Raw genomic sequence first — 23,311 nt, 5'->3', positions numbered from 1 at the left:
AGGGTTGTATTATTTTATAATATTAAATTAATTAATTAAATATAATTATAATATTATCTTATAATCTCAGATTTTGGGAGAGAAATTTTTTAAGGGAAATCTCGCTTTTTAATTAGAGATTGGGAGTAGATCATCATTGGGAAAAAGTAGATCATCTACTTATATGTGAACGTAGTGTAAGGGATGTATTGAAATTCAATATCGATATTTTAATATCGAAATTGTTTAATTTTTGTTCATTTGCATTCAATATATTTATTTCGTCAAATGTCAGAGTAATGCTGCAAACAGTCACCGTCGTACACGCAGTCCCTCTTAGCTGCTACGATCAAGCTTATTTTTTTATTTTATTTTATTCTTTTAATTACATATTTACACAATACATCGGTTTGATTAATATTTTTGCTTACACACTTTTTCACACATCCGCGTTATCAGTTACAATTTTTCATTGTTTAATAAACCAAAGCCAAGAACCAACAAATGCAAATAGTTCATTTATCTATAATTAACATTAGTCAACAGTGTTTTTAAGTTATTTTAATAAAAATTATAATTTTTCTAAGTTTATTTTGTAAATGATTTCGAAATGTACTGTCTGGCAACATTTTGTGGGAATTTTCAAATATCGTGAAATAAAATCTACGCTACTACGATACGGAAGGAAGGAATTTTTCATTTACATGGGGTTCTCATAAGTTTAATCGGAATAGCTGACAGGGGACTGCGTTTATGTCGTTCACTGTTTTCAGCATTACTCTGACTGGCTACGGTAAGTGACTACGATACGTCAGTCAGTGTGAACACTATAAGGGACTTGTTGGATTTTAATATCGATATTTTTCCGTAGAAAGTCGTAATTAGCAAATGCCTTGTTTCTTGGTTTCAACTGTTTAATTTTATAAATCAGGCGAAGGACCTATTAATTCCTAAGAATGAGTAGTTCGCAAGGATATGAAATCAATTGGTTTCATCCAGGGCTTTCGCGGGAGAACGCCGAAAAGCTAATATTAAATGGTTGGCATGCAATGAATTTGTTTTCGAAAATGTTTGTTTATTAGTTCTATAATACTAGAATGTTATGAGGATGGTGCCTTTTTAATACGGGAATGCAATTCAGCTGTGGGGGACTTCGTTCTAACGCTTCTGTTTCAGGTGAAAATCATTTAATATATGAAGTTATAATAATGTATCACTTTTTGTTTAGAATAAGGTGTGCCATTATCAGATCCGAAGACATGGTGGTGATGCATTTTTTTCAATTGACGATAAAGTAAAAATTTTGCACGGGCTTGAGTCACTTGTTGAATTTTATCAAATGGCCGCAAATGGCTTGCCAACGAAACTAACGACTTTTGTTAAAAAAGAGTTACCACCAAACGATGCTCGCCGTCATGGTACTACCAACCTGTTGCACCGGGCAACAAAAGAGAACAATTCAACAATTGTTGGAGAGCTGTTAAAGTGTGGTTACCGCAATGTAGATGCTAAGAATAAGGATGGGCAAACAGCTCTACATTTGGCTGCTATTTACAGTGACTTGACTATACTAAAGCTTATTCTAGAAACCGACGTTAACGTGAATTGCATAGATGTGTTCGGAAATATGCCGCTGCATGTAAGCTTTTTAAATTATCAAATATTGTAAATACTAAAAGGACGTTTTTTAGTATGCATGCCAAACAAAATCAGGTTTATTCATCCGCAATATAATTAAAGCAAACGCGAATGTGCAAGGTCGGAACATTAAGAATGGCTATGTCCCCTTGCATGATGCTGCTAAAAATGGAAATCTAGAAGCAGTGAAGGAATTATTAGAATCACATGCACCCCTACTACCGCGTACGACATCTGGAGAATTCCCAATTGATCTAGCTCGTGAAGCAGGTCAAATTGCAGTTGTAAATTTTTTGAGTGACTATAAGTTGCCTGCTGCCAAAACTAAAAAAAAACTCTGGTATCATGGAACATTAACTCGGGAGGAAGCTGTTAATAATTTGCAGAGATTCGCTGAAAAGATTACCGTAATGTCGGAGGAACAATTAGAGCATAATTTCAATGTGCCACAAGCTTCGAATGAGGGAAAGCTCATCGATAGCTCTGGTTGTTTTCTGGTCCGATATTCTGACCGCTCCGGATATGTTTTGACGCTTCTTTTCGAAGGTCAGGTTAAGAATTTCAAAATTTCACAGTCGGTAAGTTGATTACATTTTTCACTATCATTAAATATGTAATAAAATATGCAACTGCCTTTTAAGTCTAAATATTTGTACATTGATGAAGGACCATATTTGCCAACATTAGAGCACTTAGTCGAACATTTTATGCATTTCAATGATGGTCTGCCAATTAATTTAAAGTATGCAGTTCCACCAGAACCGAAACCACCCCAGCCTCTACTGTCTACTCTTCCTCGAAATAAGTGTAAAAATAAAACTTTAAGCAATGAAAGAATGCTCGATGTGGAATTAAATGTCGGTAAACCCAATCAAACTACTATAAAAAAGCTACAGAAAAACAAATATAAAGAAAATAATTTAGTATTAAGTAATTTTTCAAAAATTAAATCGAAAGTTTTAACACCCTCTGATGGAAAAACGTCTCACACGGAGTCATCAATGCCCCAATATATGTTGGAAGATTTTCCGTGTAAAGGACTCACGTTTTCTGCAAACTTTTCGAGTGTTGAAACTGAATCTTTAAAAGGCAGTGCGGTAGATTCTTCGACAATACCTCCCAGTTCGCCCAACGTAGCATTGGATGATATGTATAACGTTCCTAAAAATAATTCAGCCATAGAAGCAGAGATTGGCGATGAAATTACATTAAAATATCAAGGAACCAAATGCCAGGATATTTCCAATAACTGGTAAATATAAAACATTAATATTTAACTTACGAAATACTAATACCTTATATATGTATATATATTTAACTTAGTAAAACTTTTGTGTGCACTAAACTACTAATTATAACATTTGTGATATGATGTACGAGTACTGTAAGGACTCGTTTTATGTGGTGGATACGTTCTACAGAAAGACGCATATAAAAAATTCGCATTAAAAAATACTTTACTTGCCCTGAAAACGTAGTGATAAGTTCCGTAATTTTTTAAAATCGCACAAATCGAAAATAACGAATGGTTCCAAATCACCTTCATCATCAGAAGAGAATGTTTCTGCAATATATATTTGCGATAACGGCGATGGATTTTCACAAACACATTCTTTTTCTTTTCTGACAATGCAATCGGAAATTAAACTTTGCGAGGATTGTATTCGTACACAAGAAATTTTACTAAACAAAAACCAAAAACTTCACTTCAACGAAGCAGAAAAAGTTTCCGCACGCATGAAAACAGGGATTCCCTGCAGAAGCAGTGGCATATTCATACCCAATAACAGTTTTATTTTAGTTTATAATTTATTTTGTTGTGACTACATTACTTTGGAGTTATTATATTTTAAAGTTTTTGTGTACTAGAAATAGCGATGACCTTCAAAACTAAGGAAAATAGTGTTGGCGAGAGAAAAATGATCTTCAAACTTAGAAATGCAGCTAAACCTTTCCACTAAATTCAGCAAATCATAGGAAGTCAACTGGTTCATTTGTGTCAAAGCCGCGTTCTGGTCGACCTAGCAAGCTGACCGTATGGTAAAAACGATCCTTGCAATATGGTGAAAAATAATCCTCGAATTACGGCTTCTCAAATATGTAAAGACATTTGAAATTCCTTTGGCAATCATGTGCACGAAGATACTGTACGTAAAATACTTAAAAAAGATAGGTATCGGGGACGCGTAGCACGTAGAAAACCGTACATATTCGGAATCAACAGAAAAAACGTATGGATTTTGCATACGAATATGTTAACAAGCCTACAGAATTTTGGGAACTTTTTCTATTTTCGGATAAAAGCAAATATTGCATATTTGGCATTAAAGGAAGAAAACTAGTGTGGCGTAAAGCGGTACTGCGCTCGAAAAAGAAAATCTTGTACCAACTGTGAAGCATGGCGGGGGAGGTGTGATGGTCTGGGGGTGCATAGCGGCGCAAGGTGTTGGCAAACTTGTTTTTATAGTCAGCAATGGATAAATTGTTTTTGTTTAAATATTTTGAAGATAGCGTGATGCAAAGCGTTCAACAGTAGGAGCTTGATGCTGATTTCTGGTTTCAGCACGATAATAATCCCAAACACTCGGCATATACTTCTAAATTGGTCATTCCATGTCACATCGACATGCGGAGATCCTCACGCGGAAAGGTTGCTAATACCTTTTTTTTTTTTTATTAAATGTGAATACTTTAACCGTATGTTGCAATGTACGAATACTTTTTCTGCTTCGATCAAGTGAATTTTGTCTTTGTTTTGTGAAATTTAATGTTTAAAGATGTATTTAGGGAAAAATTTATAGAAATTGTAGAAAAAGTACTGACTAAACATTTCTCATAAAAGATTAAAATATTTTCGTTTTTTTACAATGAATTTCTTAATAAGTTGCTTTCATTGCTGTGTGCATACATACACAGATGTGGGCACTTGCCACGACAAAAATTGACGATTCACCAAATATTTTTGTCTTCCCCGAGAAAAATGGGCTTATGGATCGCTCAGACGCTTGAGGGAAAATGTGGTGGGCCCGTTTTATGAAGGAACGAGCTTTTGCTTTAAAAAATTGGCCCTTGCGTTTATGGATGGAATAGATTTTTTTTTATTAAAGAATATTTTAGAATGTTTAGGGGCAAAGCGGCAATCGCGCTGCACAGGCTGCTGCCTCTGCTATAAAGCTATTTTGTTTTTGTAAGTACGATATTTGGAATATTGACTGAGGGACGACAAATATCATTGAATAAATAATGAATAAAGGGCATATATTTTTATTAACCTTTGTAGATAAGTCAATATAAATCAAATCTTTGATCTCTTTATATATAAGATCCTCGTAACTCCTAGTTGGGGCATAGAATGTTTAATGGTAATGTATGGTAAGTATAAAATGATCTACTTTTACGTGAATAAATCGCACCCTAAATACAAAAGGGTCACAACTCAAAATTTTCCAAAACTGAGTTTTTTGCATAAATTAATTCAGAGTACACATTTCTAGCTGCTGCAAATATTTCTCACATAACTATCTTCTTTAACTCGAAAAATACAGTTATGTCTATTTTTATGTCAAGTGTGTTGCTTTTGCACGATCAACTAAAGAGAATTATTTTTAGTTGCGTTAATGGGCTCAAGAACAGCTGATAACTTTTATTACACATAAAGAGTTTTATTTTGAGTTCTGCCTCTATAACTGTAAAAAGAGATAAATTTCGTGGTATATTATTTTGCACTGTGCCTCTTTAGTTGTGAAAAGTGAGTTCAATTAGGTTAGGAAACGGGATCCCTACAAAATGCTGTATATCAAAATTCTTTTCGTACGAAATACTGTAAATTAAAGTAACAAAATTCTGTACTGTCTTAAAAAAATTCTGTATTGATAAAATTGTGTATTGACGAAATTCTGTACTCACGAAATTCTGTATTAACAAAATTCTGTATTGAAAAAATTTTGTGTTGACAAAAGTCGACGAAAAAAGGAGTTCTACGCAAAAATACGGTGGACTCTATCGAAAATTAAGAAAAAAAGTGCGCACTTTTTTTTATAAAATTTGTTGAATTTCTTATCATTTACTTACAGCATTTCGTCAATACAGAATTTTGTCAATACAAAATTTCGTCAATACAGAATTTTGAAATACAGAATTTCGTACACAGCATTTTGTAAACAGAATATTGTATCATACAGCATTACGTACCCAACCCTTACGAAACTTATAAAATTAAAACATTTTATCAGTTAAAAAGGCACAACTTAAGATAATATCACTAGTTAATCGAAGAAATTTCAGTTAAAGAGTCATAAATCAAAATTTTGTTTTATTTTCGCAAACATAATATAAAATTGAAAAAAATATAGTAGAACCTTCTTCAATGTTGTATGTTTTCATGATGGAACAATATTTTCTTTAAATTACAATAATTTTTACATAAAACGTTTTCGTCTCTCCAGAAAATCTTAGTATTTTGAGTTGTGACCCTTTTGTATTTAGGGTGCGAAATATTTAATTAGAATACATAGACAAATCAAAATTCTGCCATAGCATCAAATATGATACATTTGTACGATACAATACAAATGTAGGTATAGGTATATATTCTACATCTGTAGATCTGTATGTACGTTTACCATAGAAGAGACAAGGACATCGTTGCTCGCTTATATACAGGGTCCGGCACTCGAAGTGTAACCAGGTTCAAACCGCTCGCGCAGCTGTGGCCGATGCCCGTGTATCAGCTGTCTGTTACTTGGCTAAATGAAAGTCAAGAGCGTTGTTTATAAGCGCGCGACAGCATTTTGCCGAGAGTCGATGCAAAAAAAAATTCAGTAATGGATTTCAAAAGTAATAGCGTGATTGCATAATATTTGGCTGGAAAATCACAACCAGCGATTATCCATGAGCTCGAGCACCTTAAAGTAAATAAGTTCTTTATCGCACCATTGCACAAGTGTTACAATGATACTGGCATCATCGCGAAACGTCATGGAGGTGTTCATCAAAAGACTGCAACGTCACGTGAATGAAACGACAGGGTTTATTTGACCTTGACCGAACGTTCATACGAGAATTCGAGTCATCGGTTGGCCCCCAGAAGGCAACTCCGGCCACAGGTAATGGTTTGGGCCGCTGTAACCGCAGATGGACGCTCTCCAATCGTTTTCATCGAGCCTGGCGTCAGGGTAAATACGCAATATTATCGGGAAAGTATTCTGGAGGTTGCTTTGAAGCCGTGGGCAGACAAAAATTTCATTGACATACCATGGACGATTCAAAAGGACTCGGCACCGTCTCACAAGCAACGTTCCGAACTTCATAACGTCCACTCAATGGCTCTTAAATTCACCAATGGATTATTCTCTTTGAGCCATTTTGGAGCGCAAGGTTCGACTAAAAGTTTTTTGGACCGTCCCAAGGCCATAGTCAAAGCAAAGGTGGTCATAGCGAGCAAAAGCAAATTTATTCTTAATTTTGTATTATTTTCACACATATTTTTCTTTCAATTGAATAACAGTTATTTTCCAAACTAAATGTATGGCCTTTCGAGTGTCGGGCCCTGTAGCTGATCGGGATGCCCTTCCTCTTTTTTTCACCCGACCGACCGCACCAATATGCCCGTTTGCCGACGGGCAAACCGGACGCACGGTTCATATAAATCTGGAAGATCCACCAAATGACTTCGAATTTATTTATTTATGTGATTTATATTTTGGTCTAAATTAAAAAAAAATATACATATATATATTTTTGTAAAATTCCAGCTATTACAAGTCAAAATGTGATAATTGGGCGCGTATTGAGGCTGTTAATCATAACGTATTTGTGTCTCAGAGCAATAATCGGACAGAAGATATTCCTGAAGAAACACATATCCATAAGCCACATGCCCCCTTGAGGTATTCCACATGGTTTGATTTATTTATTCCTTCTGCTTGAAATATAGTGAAATCGTTAAATATTTTAGTGATGTCACCGATGACTACTTTATTCCTCACGAAAACATCGAAATAGGAAAACTTATTGGTGAAGGTGAATTTGGGTCCGTCTATCAAGGTCGTTTGAAAGAATGCGTCCCTGGACTTAATAAAAATAATTTCGATGGCGAGATAGCAATCAAAACGCTGAGAGATGAGCATTGCCGCGCTAGTAAGAAGGATTTTTTACTTGAGGCCTCTGTGATGATTCGTTTAAATCATCATTGTATAGTCCAATTAATTGGACTATCTAAACGGGAGACTTTGATGATGATACAGGAGTTGGTCCCTCTTGGGTCGATGTTAAACTTTATACAAAAGAACCGTAAAGAAATTGATCCAAACCGGGAATTGAAACTATGGGCGTCGCAAATAGCTTGTGGTATATAAAATAATTCTTAAATACCGTACCACAGTATTAATTATATATTCCTTAGGTATGCTCTATTTGGAGTCTCAACATTTTGTCCATCGAGATTTGGCAGCACGGAACATTCTATTGTCATCATTCCATCAAGCAAAAATAAGTGACTTTGGTTTATCTCGCGCACTTGGGTCGGAAAATGATTTCTATGAAGCCCAGCATGGTGGTAAATGGCCTATTAAATGGTAATTTTGTAATTGGTATAACATTAGCAATTAATCAATACAAACTTTAAAAGGTACGCGCCAGAGAGCTACAAACATGGACTTTTTTCGCATTCAAGTGATGTATGGTCCTACGGCGTAACATTATGGGAAATGTTTTCACTAGGGGAAGTACCTTACGGAGAAATGCTTGGTTCTGAAGCTGTACAACTAATTGAAGATGGCAAGCGTCTGCTTCGGCCAACGTTGTGCCCTGCTAATTTTTATAACATTATGGAAAATTGCTGGCAATACAATCCAAAAGATCGCCCTACTTTTAGTTTTTTGATGGAATTTTTTATCAAAGATCCCGATTATCAAAATATTATGGAATTAGTTAAGACGAGAAGTATTAGTTGAATTAAAGGCATGTACAATAGTGTTTCACAAAATTAAAGATATGTATATGTAGAAGTTGACAGATTTACATTAAGTACGATGCGAAATGGCTTCTACGAAATTTCCATTCGATTAAATATTTAATTATTAAGTTAAAAAAAAAACAATACTAAACGTGCAGAAATGTTTTCTCGAAAAATATGTCACCGCATTATATTATATATAGACATTTCGAAAGTATTACCATACGCCCTGTGCAAATGTTTCGTATTTCATATAAGAATAGAGCAGGAAATTATATGCAATAGATGTCATAATTCTACGCTTCTCCTGTTTTTAAACACTATTTGTCAATGAAATTCTAACGATAAGCTCAGTACAATCGTCATTTGTGAATTTGTTTTTTGTGTTAGGACGATTTATTGGTAAGGAAAATGATTATTCCCATTTTATAAGCTATTAGTTTGTCGGATTGTAATACAACACAATAGAAGCAAAAAATAAAAGAAATTGATACTGGTGAGAAGAAAATCATACGAAAATTGTGGACAATACCGGAATTATAACTTCAAGGCCAAAAGAAGGGCGTCTTTTTAAATTAACAGAAAGGGTAGAGTGCAGTATTATAGCGCTTGTGAAGAAAGATGCTAAAAAATTAGGTACAAAAATATATTAGAGCCTAAAGAGTTTCGAGAAACCGGCTATCAGAGTTGTCAGGAAGAGTTGCTGGGAAGAATACTTTTATTTCCCTAATAAATAGGCAAAAACGCATTGCTTTCGCAAATGTGCATATACCCAAGCCTCCAAAATTTACAAAAAAGTCATTTTTTCGGATGAGAGCAAGTTTTGAATATTTGGTTTCAAAGAGAGAAAAATTAGAGCAAGTTTTGAATTTTTGGTTTCAAAGAGAGAAAATTTGGGTTAGGGAACTCTGGTGCAGTGCTGAATTATTACCAACAGTGAAACATGATGACGGTGGGATGCTGGTGTGGGGTATATGACAGCTGGTGGCATATGAACATTGCAATTTATTGATTCAACTATGTTTAAGTTTGCTTATTTGGATATTTTAAAACGCTAAAGGTTATGAAATGAATACTGCTTTCAACAACACAATGAACCCAATCAAACCATATAGTACAGTTCTGATTTCTCTATACCTAATGCACCCAAACTATTGCCAACACCTCCATAATCACCATATTTAGACCCTGTTGAAAGAATTACAGAAAGGACGTCTTGAAAGATGAGTAGACTTCTTAACACAAGTTACAGAGCATAATTCGAAAAACCCATATGCACTGCAAAACAGATCTCAAATACTATTCTGCTTCGCAGATAAAGGGTATATTCAATAGCGCATTATAATGCGCAACGTACTTTTGCAGTGTTGGCAATGCGTTCAGAAATGTAAATATGGCAGTACTGCAAATGCATCGCGTTCGAAAACGCCATTTTTGTATCAAACGTCGCGCATTATTTGCAGGAAAAATTTTAATACTGCCAATCTATCAATTGCAACACTTGTCACATTGGCAGTGCTGCCAGCGCTGCAATTACTGCGCCTTTATAATGCGTTTCTGAATATACCCAAATGCTTTCCATATAAACGGCATTTAGGAACACCACTGTGCAACTCATACATTAAACGTGCCTATGTCCTAAACGTATTGCGATGAATCATGAACATTTTCGAAACCTGTGGCATCAATACCGAATGAAATAAATGCTAAAACAAAACATGAATGCCAGATGTCAAGGCAACATTTGCCAGAAAATACCACTTGCTAAATTTACAAATTACGATAGTTGTGTTGCCCTTAGTTTAAGTTTTATTTCGCAATACAGTGATCGAACTCAGAGGAATAATTTTATTTGGAGAAACACGTAACAATTGGTCAGTAGGATTATTGAAAAAAATTCCAAAAAATAGGATCTTAAAAATGGCAAAATTTATTGGAGTTCAGATTCCGCAACTTAAGAAGTATTTGGAACAGCGTTGCTAATCAACTTCCGGGAACAAAGCACAGTTGTAAGCATGCCTGCGACTGGGTAACGAGTGCAGAGTATACAGGGCATTTACCAGGAATAGATAAGAATGTGATTATGGCTCCAATATCATCGCAGATGTTACAAATGTTGCCGCAAATATCATCTGAAATTCATTGCGGTCGCCATATATTTTATCCGAAATGTCGGCAGCGGAGTTGTCGTTCAGGTAAAAGCACAGCTGGAAATACAGGATACACGTATATCAGAGTTAGATGCATAGAAAACATATGAAACACCGCAACTAGAAACGATTGAGGCTGAGATGGGTGCAGTCAAGGCTCGCTTTTGTGAGTTACAACTGAATCATCCGAATATGTTAACCAGTGGTTCAAAGTGAAAGCTCCATCGTTCGATGACACTGCACCACTCCGAATTTTTAATCCAGCTCGAAAATTGCTAAGCTCGTCTGTGATGAGCGCTGGACACTTTGGAAGTTCCAGGTTAAAGTGATACTCAAAGCAAGTTCACTTTGGATATTGCAAGAGGCACTGAAGTGCAGTTGGCCACGGATGGTACTGACTTTATAAAGTGGAAGGCAAACGATGCCAAGGCGCAAAAGATTCTGGTAGTCTCGATGGGAGAGGAGCCGCCAATGCATATTATCAATTGTGAAACAGCGACTGATGAGATGTGCTCAACTTTAGAAAGTGTGTTCGAACAGAGATAGGAGACTTCTATTCACCTTCTACAACAGCAATTTTCCAGTATGTGAAGAATCCAGAAGACAGAATTGCAATGCATATGGCAAAGTTAACAAAAAATTTCGAAACAACTCGAAGATCTTGGCGAGAAAATTTATGAAAATATGCTCATCACAAAAATTTTAATAACGTTGCTGGAGCAATATAATAATTAATTTATTACTGCTGAGAAATATCGTTAGAGGGAATATTTTGTTGTATATTTATTTTCGAGCAAAGTACAGTCGTCTCTTGAATTATCAGAAGCCCTTGTGTCACTAGATCAAATACAGTTGCTTCAATAAAAATCATTGCCTCTAATCAAGTGAGCTGTATATACATAAGTACTTATACGCTTATAATTAGTGCTTACACCCTTTATTGGGTGTTTGACCGAGCTCCTCATCCAATTGGTTGAGTGCGTCTTGATATTGATCCTCAAATGGAGGAACCTACAGTTTAAGCCTCCCTCGAACGGCAGGTGTTCTTTATGAGGAGCTTTTCATGGCAAAAATACACTATTAGATAAACTTTTTTCTATCATTTTATGTTTCATGCCTACAGTATGTTTGAATTCAGGCACTTCCGAATAGTAATCACCCACAAACTGTTCGGCTACGATGGTCACTTATTTGTTATGAAACGTGAAACAATCACAATTTTTTATAAACATTTATTAACAATAAAGATGAAAGGCCATTTATTTATTAAAGTATTAATGACCGTTGATAGCTTGCATTATGTTATCAGTGGAAGCTAGCTTTAACGCGTTCAAAATTTTATTTAAATTCAATTCACTGTAGCATTTATGGTGTAAACTGGATACCACCGGTAGACGTTCCTTATTTGGCATCGTAATAGTTACGTCATTGATTATACCCTACAATTTAAATCAATATATTGAAATGGTGCGATAAACTGAGTGATTTACTATACATACCTTTTCCACTTCCACATTTAGGATTATTTTATGTTGTTTATCGTTATCCTTTAAAAATAATTCTTTTTCCACGGAGAATTTTGGAGTTCTTCCATAAATCCATTCCCAGGAAGTGAACTCTGTTCTTAAATCATCGATTCCTGGGAACCACTTTTCCGTCGGATTGATTAGTTGAAAACCACGTTGCTTCATAATTTGTTGGTTGCCGCCATCTTCTAACTCGGTAGCAGAAGTTCTCAGGTATTCATAACCAATCGCAGATATCAATTGCGAGATATTGACATTCCGATTTAGTTCACATAAATTTTTAATGGGCGAACGTACAGAAGGAGTAGAGTTGGTAATGTAATTAACCTGAAAAGCAATTTTGGTTATCAATTAACTGACCAGTGTATATTATTAATAACCTCTAAAAATATTAAGTACTATTAAATATATACTTAAATTATGGCGCCTAGTCATAGTTAAAATGGATTTTATGAGTAAAAACTGACTTAATTTTATTATTAACGTCGAAAAACAAGGAAATTGGGTTATAGTACTTAAAAAAACTTTTTGAGGATGAGCTTTAATCGTCCACGTCCATGTCCACTTAGAAAATGAATACGTCGAGTAAAGTATTAGATATCGTCCGATATTCCGTTCGTTCACATGCAATTTTGAGAAAAATCGAGTATCTTAACGAAATTTAAAGACATGTTAAGCTATACTTCAGGAACTAATAAGGATAAGGGACCGCACAATAAAGAGGTTATTTATTTATTATTTGTCGTAAGGCTGCGTCACAGTGGGCGGTTGTGGACGCAGGGGGCAACTTAGTCACGTGTTCAATCTCGGATGGTGCGCAGACCAGAGCATCGCCGATATTGGCACCAGCCATTGCAAGAGTTGCATTGGACTGATGTCAGATTCTGAGGTACTCTGGTCGGACACACCCAAGAGACTGTGTGCGGTACCAAGGGCTGCTGGTTTGCCCTCGCATAGGGGTTAGGGCGGGAAGTTGGAAGGGGTATCCTCACGGTGAATCCTTTCTCCAGCAGCTGACTGGAGGGGGAGGTGGAACCATCTGAACACCTTTCCCTCTGCAGTACTGCTCTTGATGGACTGAGATTTAAACATCTTGGCTTGGATATAGCCGGTTCAGATATGACACACCTGATTAATTTTATCAATAGTATGAAGCGGTTAGCACCACCACAAAAAAGACATCGTTTGGCCTTCCCATAACTCTTAAACTTAACCCCATTTCCCCTATCCTTTCTTTCCAGCATTTCTCCATTTTATCTTCACAGAGGTATCCCTAGGGACGATATTTGTATTTTTCAAACAAGTGGGCCCTCACATAGGCAAGCATTTAACTTAAATTAATGTAACCCGTGCTTTTCAGCTTTGATTGCATTACTGCTTATTCTTGCAATATTATACGTCGAATACATTCGGATTTCATTTAAAAGACAAATACAAGTTGCATAAATATTCACTGAGAGAGTGCGTTTCCTTTTCATGTCGTTTAACTCTTTGATGATATAAGTAATCATGGAAAATTCCTCAGAAGCATATCGCCTTTTAATTGTCGACATTTTGTACTAGTTGTTGGTGTCTCATTTGTTGATATGCTCATATCCGTAAGTATCATGTGGATATTTACATTGTTTACTTTGGACTTTCGTCTTCAATTCCAACTCAACCAAAACTTCTTCTTTTGAATACCGTTCAGCCCATACGAACATTTTAATTTTGCTTAAACTAAATTTGTTTTGTTGAACTACACATGCTCGACTAATGTCTGTCTACAATATGTTATTAAAGAAATTACCTTTCCTTTGCTTAAACATGTTCCAAGACTCAGTTTATTAGTATTAGCCAACAGTGTACAATGATGATAAGCATTTGGGTACCCAAGTTTTGCAGCAGTTCCAGAAAGCTACGAAGAAAGAATAAATATACATAAATATACATATACATGTACATATAATACATATATATCATATAAATGTTCAACTTTAAAAGTTTGTTTCTTTGTAAAAATTTTTAATTTAAGGAAAATATCAAAAGTTTCGTAATTTTCTGCCACAGTTTCGTATATTTCTGGCATGAAAAAGCTCCTCATAAAAATATAGCGGCCGCCGTAACCGAATAGGTTGGTGCGCGATTACCATTCGGAATTCACACTGTAGGTTCCTCCATTTGTGAAACAACATCAAGACGCACACCACAAATAGGAGGAGGAGCTCGGTCAAACACCCAAAAAGGGTGTACGCGCCAATTATATATATATGTATATATATCGGTATGTATGTACCGATGTAAGTACCGATATGTATCGGTTCGACGAAGTCAATGTGGAATTCATTATTCGAGAAATTAGCAGAGGTATCTCAACCGCCGTAGCCGAATGGGTTGGTGCGTGACTACCATTCGGAATTCAGAGAGAACGTAGGTTCGAGTCTCGGTGAAACACCAACCTCAAGAAATTTTTTTTTCCAATAGCGTTCGGCATATAATGTTAAGCTCTGGTTGCTGTATAATACAAATCACCAATTGCGCGCACCGCCCCAAGCCACCGACCTCAGACTCATTGAGTATTTGTGGGAGCGCAGGATTCGTCAGCCCAGCTTAACCTCCAAGAAAATACTTAAAAACATAATAATTAATGACTGGGCCAAATTACCAAAAAAGGATACTTCTAAATTGGTCCATTCCATGGGGATGTACTCAAGCGGAAAGGTTATCCCCCAAGTTCCTAACACATTATTTTTAACCGTATATTGCAATGTACGAATACTTTTTCTGCTTCGTTGAAGTGAAGTTTTTTGGTTTATGTTTTGTGAAATTTAATTTTTAAAGATGTAGTTAGCAAAAAATTTAAAGAAATTGTAGAAAAATTACTGGCTAAGCATTTATCATAAAAAATGTTTTAGTTTCTTTTAGAATGAATTTCTTAATATGTTGCTTTCATTTCTTTGTGTATAGATACTTTTTCTGGCAAGAGTACATATTTCTTTTCACTGATATTTCAGTAATAAACAATTACGGTGAGATACGATACGCTAGACAGGGCTAGTTTACTGGGGCGGCAGCCTTTGGTCGGGAAAAACCAGAGTCCTTTCGGTAGCGTGGAACCGGCTACCATGGGAATGATACAATTACGGTCGTGGCAACAGGGATGGCGGCTCCCCTCTCCCTCCGCCATCAAACATTTAGCAACAATTGGTACAACATCGCGTACGAGAACAATACAAATTCCAGCTGTGTATCAGCTATCTTTATATAAAAATAATAAAAATTTTTTGCAGAATACATATATATTTTTGTAGCTTAGGAAGAGAAGCAAATTTCTAACTTAAACCGAACCATTCCTCGTCAAAATAGTGAGAACACTAGCAACACTGGTACTAAAGGTTGTGGAAAAAATTTTATCTGCAAAATAAAAATTTAAAAAGTATTTAGGGAGTAAAATAAACTTAAAAAGATCAAACAGAATAATAATCAACTTTAAGCCACTTAATGCAAATGGCAAAAACAAAAAGATCAACGGTGGCAAAATTTCCATGTGTGATTTGCAAAAAAGATTGCACAGAGAAACTTGAATCCATTTGCTGTGATGCGCACAACTTCTGGACACATGCGGAGTGTATCAAGCTAAATAAGGAGCAGTAAAAACTACTGGAAGAATCCGATAGGGAGTTCAAGTGTCACAAACGTAATCCCAGCTTCGTAATTAGTTTTGGCGGCAGTTCGCATCTAACCTCAAAAACAGGCAGCCCCAGAAGCAGTAATGATTCAACGTTGATTAAGGAGGTTTTGAGCGAAATAACTTTTGGCTACCGTTTTTGAAAACCGAATAATCAGCCGAAATTCCGATATCAATTGGCCGCCTCGGAGCTGTGATTTAAGCCCGTTGGACTATTTTTTGTGGGGAGCCGTTAAGGACAAATGCTATGCGAACCATCCAGAGACAATTGATGCTTTAAAACACGAAATCGAAGTTGCCATTCATGAAATTGGAGCCCAAACAATCGAAAATGTGCTTAAAAATTGGGTTGATCGGATGGCGAACTGTAAAGCCTGTCGTGGCAGTCATTTGAACGATATTATTTTTCATTCATAAATGACAATGTTCAATCTCCAAAATAAAAAAAAAAAATTTGAAAAAATATTGATTATTTTTTGTTTTATAGCCGATTCAAAAAGCAAATTTTAACTAAGCCATTATAATTAGACTTACCTTTTTCTTGTTAATACAAATATCATCACGTTCATTTATTTCTGATTTAATGGCCCATTCTCGAAAGAGAGCCCGTGTTAAAATATTCAAGTTATACGACCGATTATAACGTTCGCGTGGTGTAAAAAACGTACAATTCAGATTTCCCCGATCGTGGTACACGGCTCCACCGCCACTGTTACGACGAGCTACTGTAACTCCTTGTGAATTCAATTCTGAAACATTTGTTTCCATAAAAGGATTTTGATGGCGACCTATCACAACACATGGATCATTAACCCATAATAATAATACGTGGTGAATACGGAAATCAAAGTGCCTGTATAACCAATCCTCTAGAGCCAAATTCGTGAATATGTCATACGATTGTGAAATGAAAACAGACTTTTTTATATCTTCACAGTTTATTGTTGAAGAACTTAAAACGCTCGAAGAGTTTTTCTTCGCCGGATTTGTTACAAACGACGACGGTGGTAATCCATGTCTATCCGAAGTTTGCTTTTGTTGATCTGTACAGCTCGTGTGAAAATAATTTTTCGATCTTCTAATATAATTTTCCTCAAATCCAAAGAGCGAAAATTTGTTACCACCTCTTTGGTAGGCTTTGGAAATTAAGGTGATCATCGCAATGTCAACACTTAACTTTCCAATATACAATAACAATTAATGTATTTATTTTACTATTATTCAATAACTTCAGTTTTTTTTAATCAAATTTTGGAAATGTCCTCTCGTAAAAATTAGAAATAATATGACCACATAAATACTTCAGATGCTCTAATTTGTTCTTTGGCGACCTTGAAATATATCAAATGTCTTATCAAAATATGCGTCTACCGAATTCGCTGCCGTAACAGAGATCAAATATTCGTGTAACGCAATTGTTTGATGTAACCACTTCCAAGTCTGATGAAGTGCCGTTATCCGTAAACAAAGCCCCAAACAATCTTTGCTGCAATTTTTATTCATTCCTTTAAATCCCTTAGCGCAAGGGTATCTTGAAAGTAAAGTTCTTCAATTTTATTTTATTGTTTTAATGAACACTATTGCTCTTTCACATATCTACTGTATTTACACAGTATAGGAATTGTGCAAAATTTACACACACTGCCACCAAAGTATAAACTTCAAGTAGCACATATTTTTGACACAATGGGTGTGTTCCAGCAAAAGTAATAATGGTAAACTTTAGTATGATGTATAAATGTATAAAGTATAAAACAAAGTTGTACAGGGGGATAGAGTGGTGTATCCCAATCTTTAAACTAAAAACCGCATCCTCCGTAGGCTTATAGTTTTTAAGTAATTTATTGTTAAAGTTGTGTTATTTAGCGATTTAGCGTGTTGCCAGACACCTCAAATAAGATCAAAATTCGCATGCAGAGACGTTCACCAAAAAGGTTGTTTGTAAATCTGCAGTAGTTTGGCTTTAGTTTAGAATTCAGAAACATTTTCGAAACTATAAGCATATAACATTTAATTTTACAGAAGAGTCGGCTAGAAGCCTTTTTGCAAATTTGGGATAAAAAAAAATCATTTTCAGTTCGACTCCGGCTACGTCATCCATAGTATTTTTGCGTAGAACTTCTTCCCACGTTAAAACCACGTCATGTGCGTGTGTGCAGTAAGGATGCAAAATAATCCCCGTCCCTATCATTAACACTGAACAGAAATCTCCATTTTTGTTCATATTTTTATTTTCATTTGCAGGCATCTGGCAGTACCATAGTGTTGCCAATTCCCATTAATTGTTATTTTCGATTAAAATTGGAAAGTGATGATTTTGGTAAATGCATTTGCATTCAATTTTCATTGAAATACATTATTTGAATACAAGTATACAAATGAGTAAAAAACGCGTGTGCGTGTATGTATATTTAGGGAATTTAAGTGAAATTTAGAAAAATATATATTATAATGTGCCAAACTACAGCGAAGTTTCCGAGGGCACTTTGGGGTTTTTCACTTTCAAGGCAAATAATTACAAAACTATTTCCAGAGTAATTTGGAGTTAAAAAAGTTATCTCTGAGTCCCTCCCTAACATCTCCACCAAATTTCATTAAATACTTTGCTTAAATTGCCCACGTTACAATATATTATATCAAATCCAATTCGTAATAATCACCATGATACTTATCTGTGTAGAGCTTTTAACTAAAGATGATAGATTACAAGATTTATGGTGCCCACACACACCAACGTAAACTTACGTTCAAACAACGATCTCCAATATTACGAAACGGATCTTTGGTGAGAATTAATTTACATGGGGCTCTGATTAGTATCATCATATCAGCTAATACGGTCGTACCATGATGCAAAGAATAATGAGATGGCGCCCATCGTGGTCCCGTTACTTTGCGCTCAGCGAATTTGACCACTAGTTACGTGATTTTAGCTCCAGTATGGCCAGATTACCATTTTCGTAACTTGATTAGCATTTTATTTTGTTATTGTTATTATTTTTTGTCTCGGAGTTTTAGTTCTTTCTTCATGACATTTTTCTAGCTGTTCTAATTAAAATGTCATGTTTATAATTTTGTAAAATATACATTTTTTTAAAATTATTTAAATAATTCACTCAGTTTTATTTAGCTTTACTTTTTTTAACATCTGGTGGCATTGCCCGCGATTGCCGGTGTTGTTGGTGTTCTTCTGCTTTCGGCAGTCAAATCTCTCTCTCGCTACTGCAGAGTTGCCTAGCTTTGGATATAAAAACTCACTAAATGCCCATTTAAAGAAAATAAAACACGAAATTTTTGTTGTGTTAAGTAAGAACTTTGTATGCGTGACAAATTGTCTGTAGAATGTGCGTTTTTTTTAAATAAATGTGTTATGCTTATGTACAATTTAATTTATGAGTTTTTTTTGTTAAGCGAAATTCTTTTGTTAAGGGAACGACTTTTTTGCTATATTTGAAGTTATGTAACTAGATAAGGTACTCTTTTTGTAAAAATGTCAGTATGGTTTCTTTAGTATTTTCTGGTATTTTGTTGCTTATTTTTACTATGAATACACCTCTTGATGCTCTATGTCTCACTAAGGATTGATGACCGGAAGAAACGATTACACCTCTATGGTTTCAATTCGCATTCAATAAATTCAAAGGCTTTTTAAAATGTGTAAAAAGGTTTTCAATCTTAAGAAGAGTTGAGAGAGGGGCATTTAATATTTTTGCATAACCTTAAATGGAGCCAAAAATTAAATCTGCTCTTTCAAATTATCAAATTTTATAAGAGTAAAAAAATTTTCATTAGCACTAAAATCTTCTCAGAGTGGCCTTTTTTAAACTTCTTTTGTATAATAATACCGTTTTTTTCAACCTAAAGTCTCGGTAGCCTTAAATTAAACACAAAAAGACACAAACACCAAACTTAAAAATTGTCGCATTTTCGGTATAAAAAAGCACTAAATTTATTGCGAAAAGCAAATGGTTGGCAATACTGCACAACTCTGCAAACGTGACGTCACGTACGCTCTGATGGGCGCAATCTTCTTTCTATCATTCTTGCGGTCGTACGATTATGTTGGTGAGTGTGAGCACCATTAGTAGATATAAAGTCTTGCCATCCGAACCAAAATTATAAGATTAATTTTGACCTAGGGTTATTGTACAGATCCACGATGGAGAGAATAATGAGATGGTACCGTTACTTTGTTTTCAGCGAATTCAACAATTCGCGTGACGTCACCCTAGCACAAGTTAAGAAGGTTTGAGTGAAGTAGATCCAATATTCTTGCATAGCTTCAAAGGGATCAAAAAATTAGATTTGCACTGTCCAAACTTGATATATAGAAGAATCAAAAAATTTTGAATAGGACTAAAATCTTGTCAGCATAAGCTTTAAATAAAAGAGCGGTTTTTAGCCTTTTTAAATTATAGACATTTTTTTGAACTTGCAATTTTGGTACCTTTAAATTAAAAAAAGAAACAATTTGCCTTAACTTACAATTTTGGTTGCTTCAAATTAATAAAAAAATCACCATTTATTGCCAAGAACAAAGCGTTGGCCTCACTTTACAACTCAGCTAGAGTGACGGCACGCACTCTCTGATGGGTGCAATCTTGTTTCTATCATTCTTGGTGTAGTCCATAAATAAAACCACTCTCAGCTGGTTCTCAAAAAATGTCCACAGCTGAAATCACCTGCTTCCAAACCGCTCTTTTATGTAACATTGTTGCGTAAAAAATGATTAAATAACATAGAAAATCGTATTAAAAAGTCTAAAAATTACGTTAAAGTTCCGATATTTCAAAACAAAAAAATTGGAAATCGTATTAAAAAGTCTAAAAATGACGTTAAAGTTCCGATATTTCTCAACAAAAAGCATTAAAATTATTATTATTATTTATAAGGATATATACAAAATAACCCTCATTTAAATGGCGTACTGGCCCCAAAAACAAAAAACATTATTATTCCCAGAAATATATTAAAAATATTTGCTATTGTATATTCTCCAATTGAAAGATTTTATTTTAAATTTTTTTGTCGATATTGAATTGTTTTTAATATTGCTATAAAAATTCGAATTTGGCATAGCAACCCCGTTCAAGCAAAAAGAACAATCATTCACACCATCATAGACTTGACCATACCGACCAGAGACCGTAAATTCCTGACGGAAATGAATTTACGTTCTCTGTACCACCGGTGCTTGTCAAAAAATAGGGAGAAGAAGAGTGCTTTCACTTTAAATTTTGTAATATGCCTAGGAGAGAGGCGAATGAGGTGCAAACAAATTTTTTAAAGAGAGATTAGTTGAACGCAATCTGTTTTCTCGCGATGTACATAATGATAACTTTATATATATTATGTACATCGCGAAACCTTGTTCTATGTCTGGTATCGTCAGTTTGATGGCTTATAGTCCGTCTTAATGTGTCCGTTTCGCCCGTTGCGGCAACAAATTTAACTAACAGCAAAATGGATTATGCGGCGAAAATGACAATTGCTTAAAAAAGAAAATTGTTGTATCGCGGAAATTTGTATCGACGGTGTTTTTTGTTATATTAAATTAAATGCAATTTAAATGAAATGAGTCAATTCAAATACGCCCTTATCTTTTATAACAGCCTGAAGGAGTAGAGGCTAGACCTAACCCAGTTCTCCCGCAAAATGAATGTGCGTCCCGGTCTCGAAGTTATGGTCACACCCACGGTCTAGGTCTACCATAAATTCTAATAAAATATTTCAATAAAAACTATTGCTTACTAAATATATACACAATGCAATAGGATATTTGTTTTCACGACAAGAACTTCTGTTGATTTTTTGTTTATATGCAACAATACTTATATTGTGGCACCACGGCACATTTTACACGTTAAGTCAGTCAAATACCTTGCCCGCAACGGATGCAAATGACTCATTGTTACAGCTCTATTACACGCTTTCTTGGCGTTCGCCTCTTCACCTTGCCAGCTCACTGTACTGAAGTTGCTGCATTATTTCTGTTATTGCTGTACGTCGTTTGATGCATTGTTGTTCTTCAGAATCAGTGGCGGTAGAGTCTCGGGTGTGACGAAACAGTCGAAGTTATCTTCTAGTGTTTTCCTTAGTCTTCTAAAACGGGAACATACGAAAAGCACATGTTTCGCTTCTTCCCCGAATCCTGGCTCGCATTGCTCGCTGTATGGAGTCTCTTTATGCCCAAAGCGATAAAGGTATGCTTTAAAACACCCATGATCACTAAGAATTTAGGCAAGGTAGTAATCGGCCTCCCCGTGCTTCCTTTCAAGCCATTTTCCCACTCTGGGGATGAGCCGTAAGTTCCATTTGCCTTTGGTTGAACTATTCCATCGTGTCTGCCGCTGGTCAACGCTTCGCAGTTTTAGCATTTTTAAGTATTAATTGGAATCGTGTTGGTTTTTGTTGGTCAGGACGATTCTTCTGCATATGGTTCAAGCAGCTCACAACTCCCGGGATTAGCCAAAGTATCCTCTGGGTAGCTTCCGAACACCCGTTCGGGAGTGAGCTAACGTGAGAAGGCGAAGCATTCCAGGATAGCTGGTTGTGCGCTGGGTTTGGGACCCGCCACATATAGACCCTCTCCAATGAAAAGATTTACAAAGCCTAGGATGAGACCTTCCTATACTGATGACGACCCCTGCAAACAAACTAAGGACTACGATTTGAGGGCATGCACCTGGAATGTCCGGCCCCTTAATGGGGAAGGTGCTTCTGCCCGGCTGGTTGATGTCCCCATGAAAGTAAAGCCTGAAATCACTGCCATCCAAGAGATGCGATGGACGGGGCAAGGTAAGAAAAACCTAGGACCTTGCGACGTCTACTACAGCTGCCATGTAAAGGAGCGCAAATTCGGTGTCGGATTTATTGTGGGAGATACACTTCGTCGCCAAGAACTGTCGTTCACTCCAGTGGACGAGCGTCTCGCAATAATCCGCATCAAATCCCGATTACTTAAGATCTCGCTCATTTGGGCCCACGCCCCAACGGAAGAGAAAGACTATACAACCACAGATTCCTTCTATGAGCGTCTGGAACGTTCATATGAGCGTTGCCCCTGCCGCGCCATAAGAGTCGTGCTTGGAGGAGGGAATTTTTGGTCCCACAGTCGGAAAATTCAGCCTGCACAACGAAACATCCTATAACGGACAGAGGCTGATCGACTTCGCCGGGGCTCGAAACATGGTAGTCTGCAGCACCAGATTCCAGCATAAAAAGGTACACCAAGATACCTTGCTGCAGCCAAACTGCGCAAACGTCTCTATGCACCAAAAAACGTACATCTACCTACACAAAGCTGCAATCCCAACAGACAGCCAGAAGATTCGCCACTCGACTCTCACTCCTGCTCTCAGAGAGTACTAAACAGTTGGTACGACGAGGAATGTCA

At 36.0% G+C, this 23,311-nt stretch overlaps 3 protein-coding genes across 3 annotated transcripts; 1 reads left to right on the top strand and 2 right to left on the bottom strand.

The window, feature by feature from the left end:
• Positions 1-850: 850 nt before the first annotated feature.
• On the top strand, positions 851-9,101 carry LOC128866523 (tyrosine-protein kinase Shark). Its single transcript, XM_054107336.1, has 9 exons — positions 851-1,017; positions 1,076-1,155; positions 1,208-1,618; positions 1,671-2,195; positions 2,259-2,869; positions 7,371-7,505; positions 7,574-7,965; positions 8,021-8,192; positions 8,246-9,101. Exons 1-9 carry the CDS (start codon positions 936-938, stop codon positions 8,568-8,570), a joined length of 2,733 nt encoding a protein of 910 aa, XP_053963311.1. The 5' UTR covers positions 851-935; the 3' UTR covers positions 8,571-9,101.
• A 2,833-nt stretch (positions 9,102-11,934) lies between these two features.
• LOC128867372 (lipoyltransferase 1, mitochondrial) lies at positions 11,935-17,169 on the bottom strand. Its single transcript, XM_054108529.1, has 4 exons — positions 16,450-17,169; positions 14,038-14,145; positions 12,222-12,575; positions 11,935-12,161 (listed from the first exon to the last, which is right to left on the bottom strand). Exons 1-4 carry the CDS (start codon positions 17,071-17,073, stop codon positions 11,997-11,999), a joined length of 1,251 nt encoding a protein of 416 aa, XP_053964504.1. The 5' UTR covers positions 17,074-17,169; the 3' UTR covers positions 11,935-11,996.
• LOC128867373 (uncharacterized) lies at positions 17,094-17,598 on the bottom strand. The gene has a single exon (XM_054108530.1). It carries the CDS (start codon positions 17,416-17,418, stop codon positions 17,227-17,229), a length of 192 nt encoding a protein of 63 aa, XP_053964505.1. The 5' UTR covers positions 17,419-17,598; the 3' UTR covers positions 17,094-17,226.
• Between the last annotated feature and the right edge of the window lie 5,713 nt (positions 17,599-23,311).

The sequence above is a fragment of the Anastrepha ludens genome, chromosome 6 (genome assembly GCF_028408465.1).
Source record: "Anastrepha ludens isolate Willacy chromosome 6, idAnaLude1.1, whole genome shotgun sequence".
NCBI lineage: Eukaryota > Metazoa > Arthropoda > Insecta > Diptera > Tephritidae > Anastrepha > Anastrepha ludens.
This window is presented reverse-complemented; position numbering and strand designations above follow the sequence as displayed.

Bases quoted from the DNA above. Each gene is read 5' to 3' on its own strand.
- LOC128866523 (XM_054107336.1), top strand. From the start codon at position 936: ATGAGTAGTTCGCAAGGATATGAAATCAATTGGTTTCATCCAGGGCTT. The intron at 1,619-1,670 runs GTAAGCTTTTTA...GACGTTTTTTAG, and splicing joins TCGGAAATATGCCGCTGCAT to TATGCATGCCAAACAAAATC. The intron at 7,966-8,020 runs GTATATAAAATA...TATATTCCTTAG, and splicing joins GGCGTCGCAAATAGCTTGTG to GTATGCTCTATTTGGAGTCT.
- LOC128867373 (XM_054108530.1), bottom strand. From the start codon at position 17,418: ATGAATAAAAATTGCAGCAAAGATTGTTTGGGGCTTTGTTTACGGATA.
- LOC128867372 (XM_054108529.1), bottom strand. From the start codon at position 17,073: ATGATCACCTTAATTTCCAAAGCCTACCAAAGAGGTGGTAACAAATTT. The intron at 14,146-16,449 runs GTAAGTCTAATT...CTTTCTTCGTAG, and splicing joins TTTGTATTAACAAGAAAAAG to CTTTCTGGAACTGCTGCAAA. The intron at 12,162-12,221 runs GTATGTATAGTA...TTTAAATTGTAG, and splicing joins TAAATGTGGAAGTGGAAAAG to GGTATAATCAATGACGTAAC.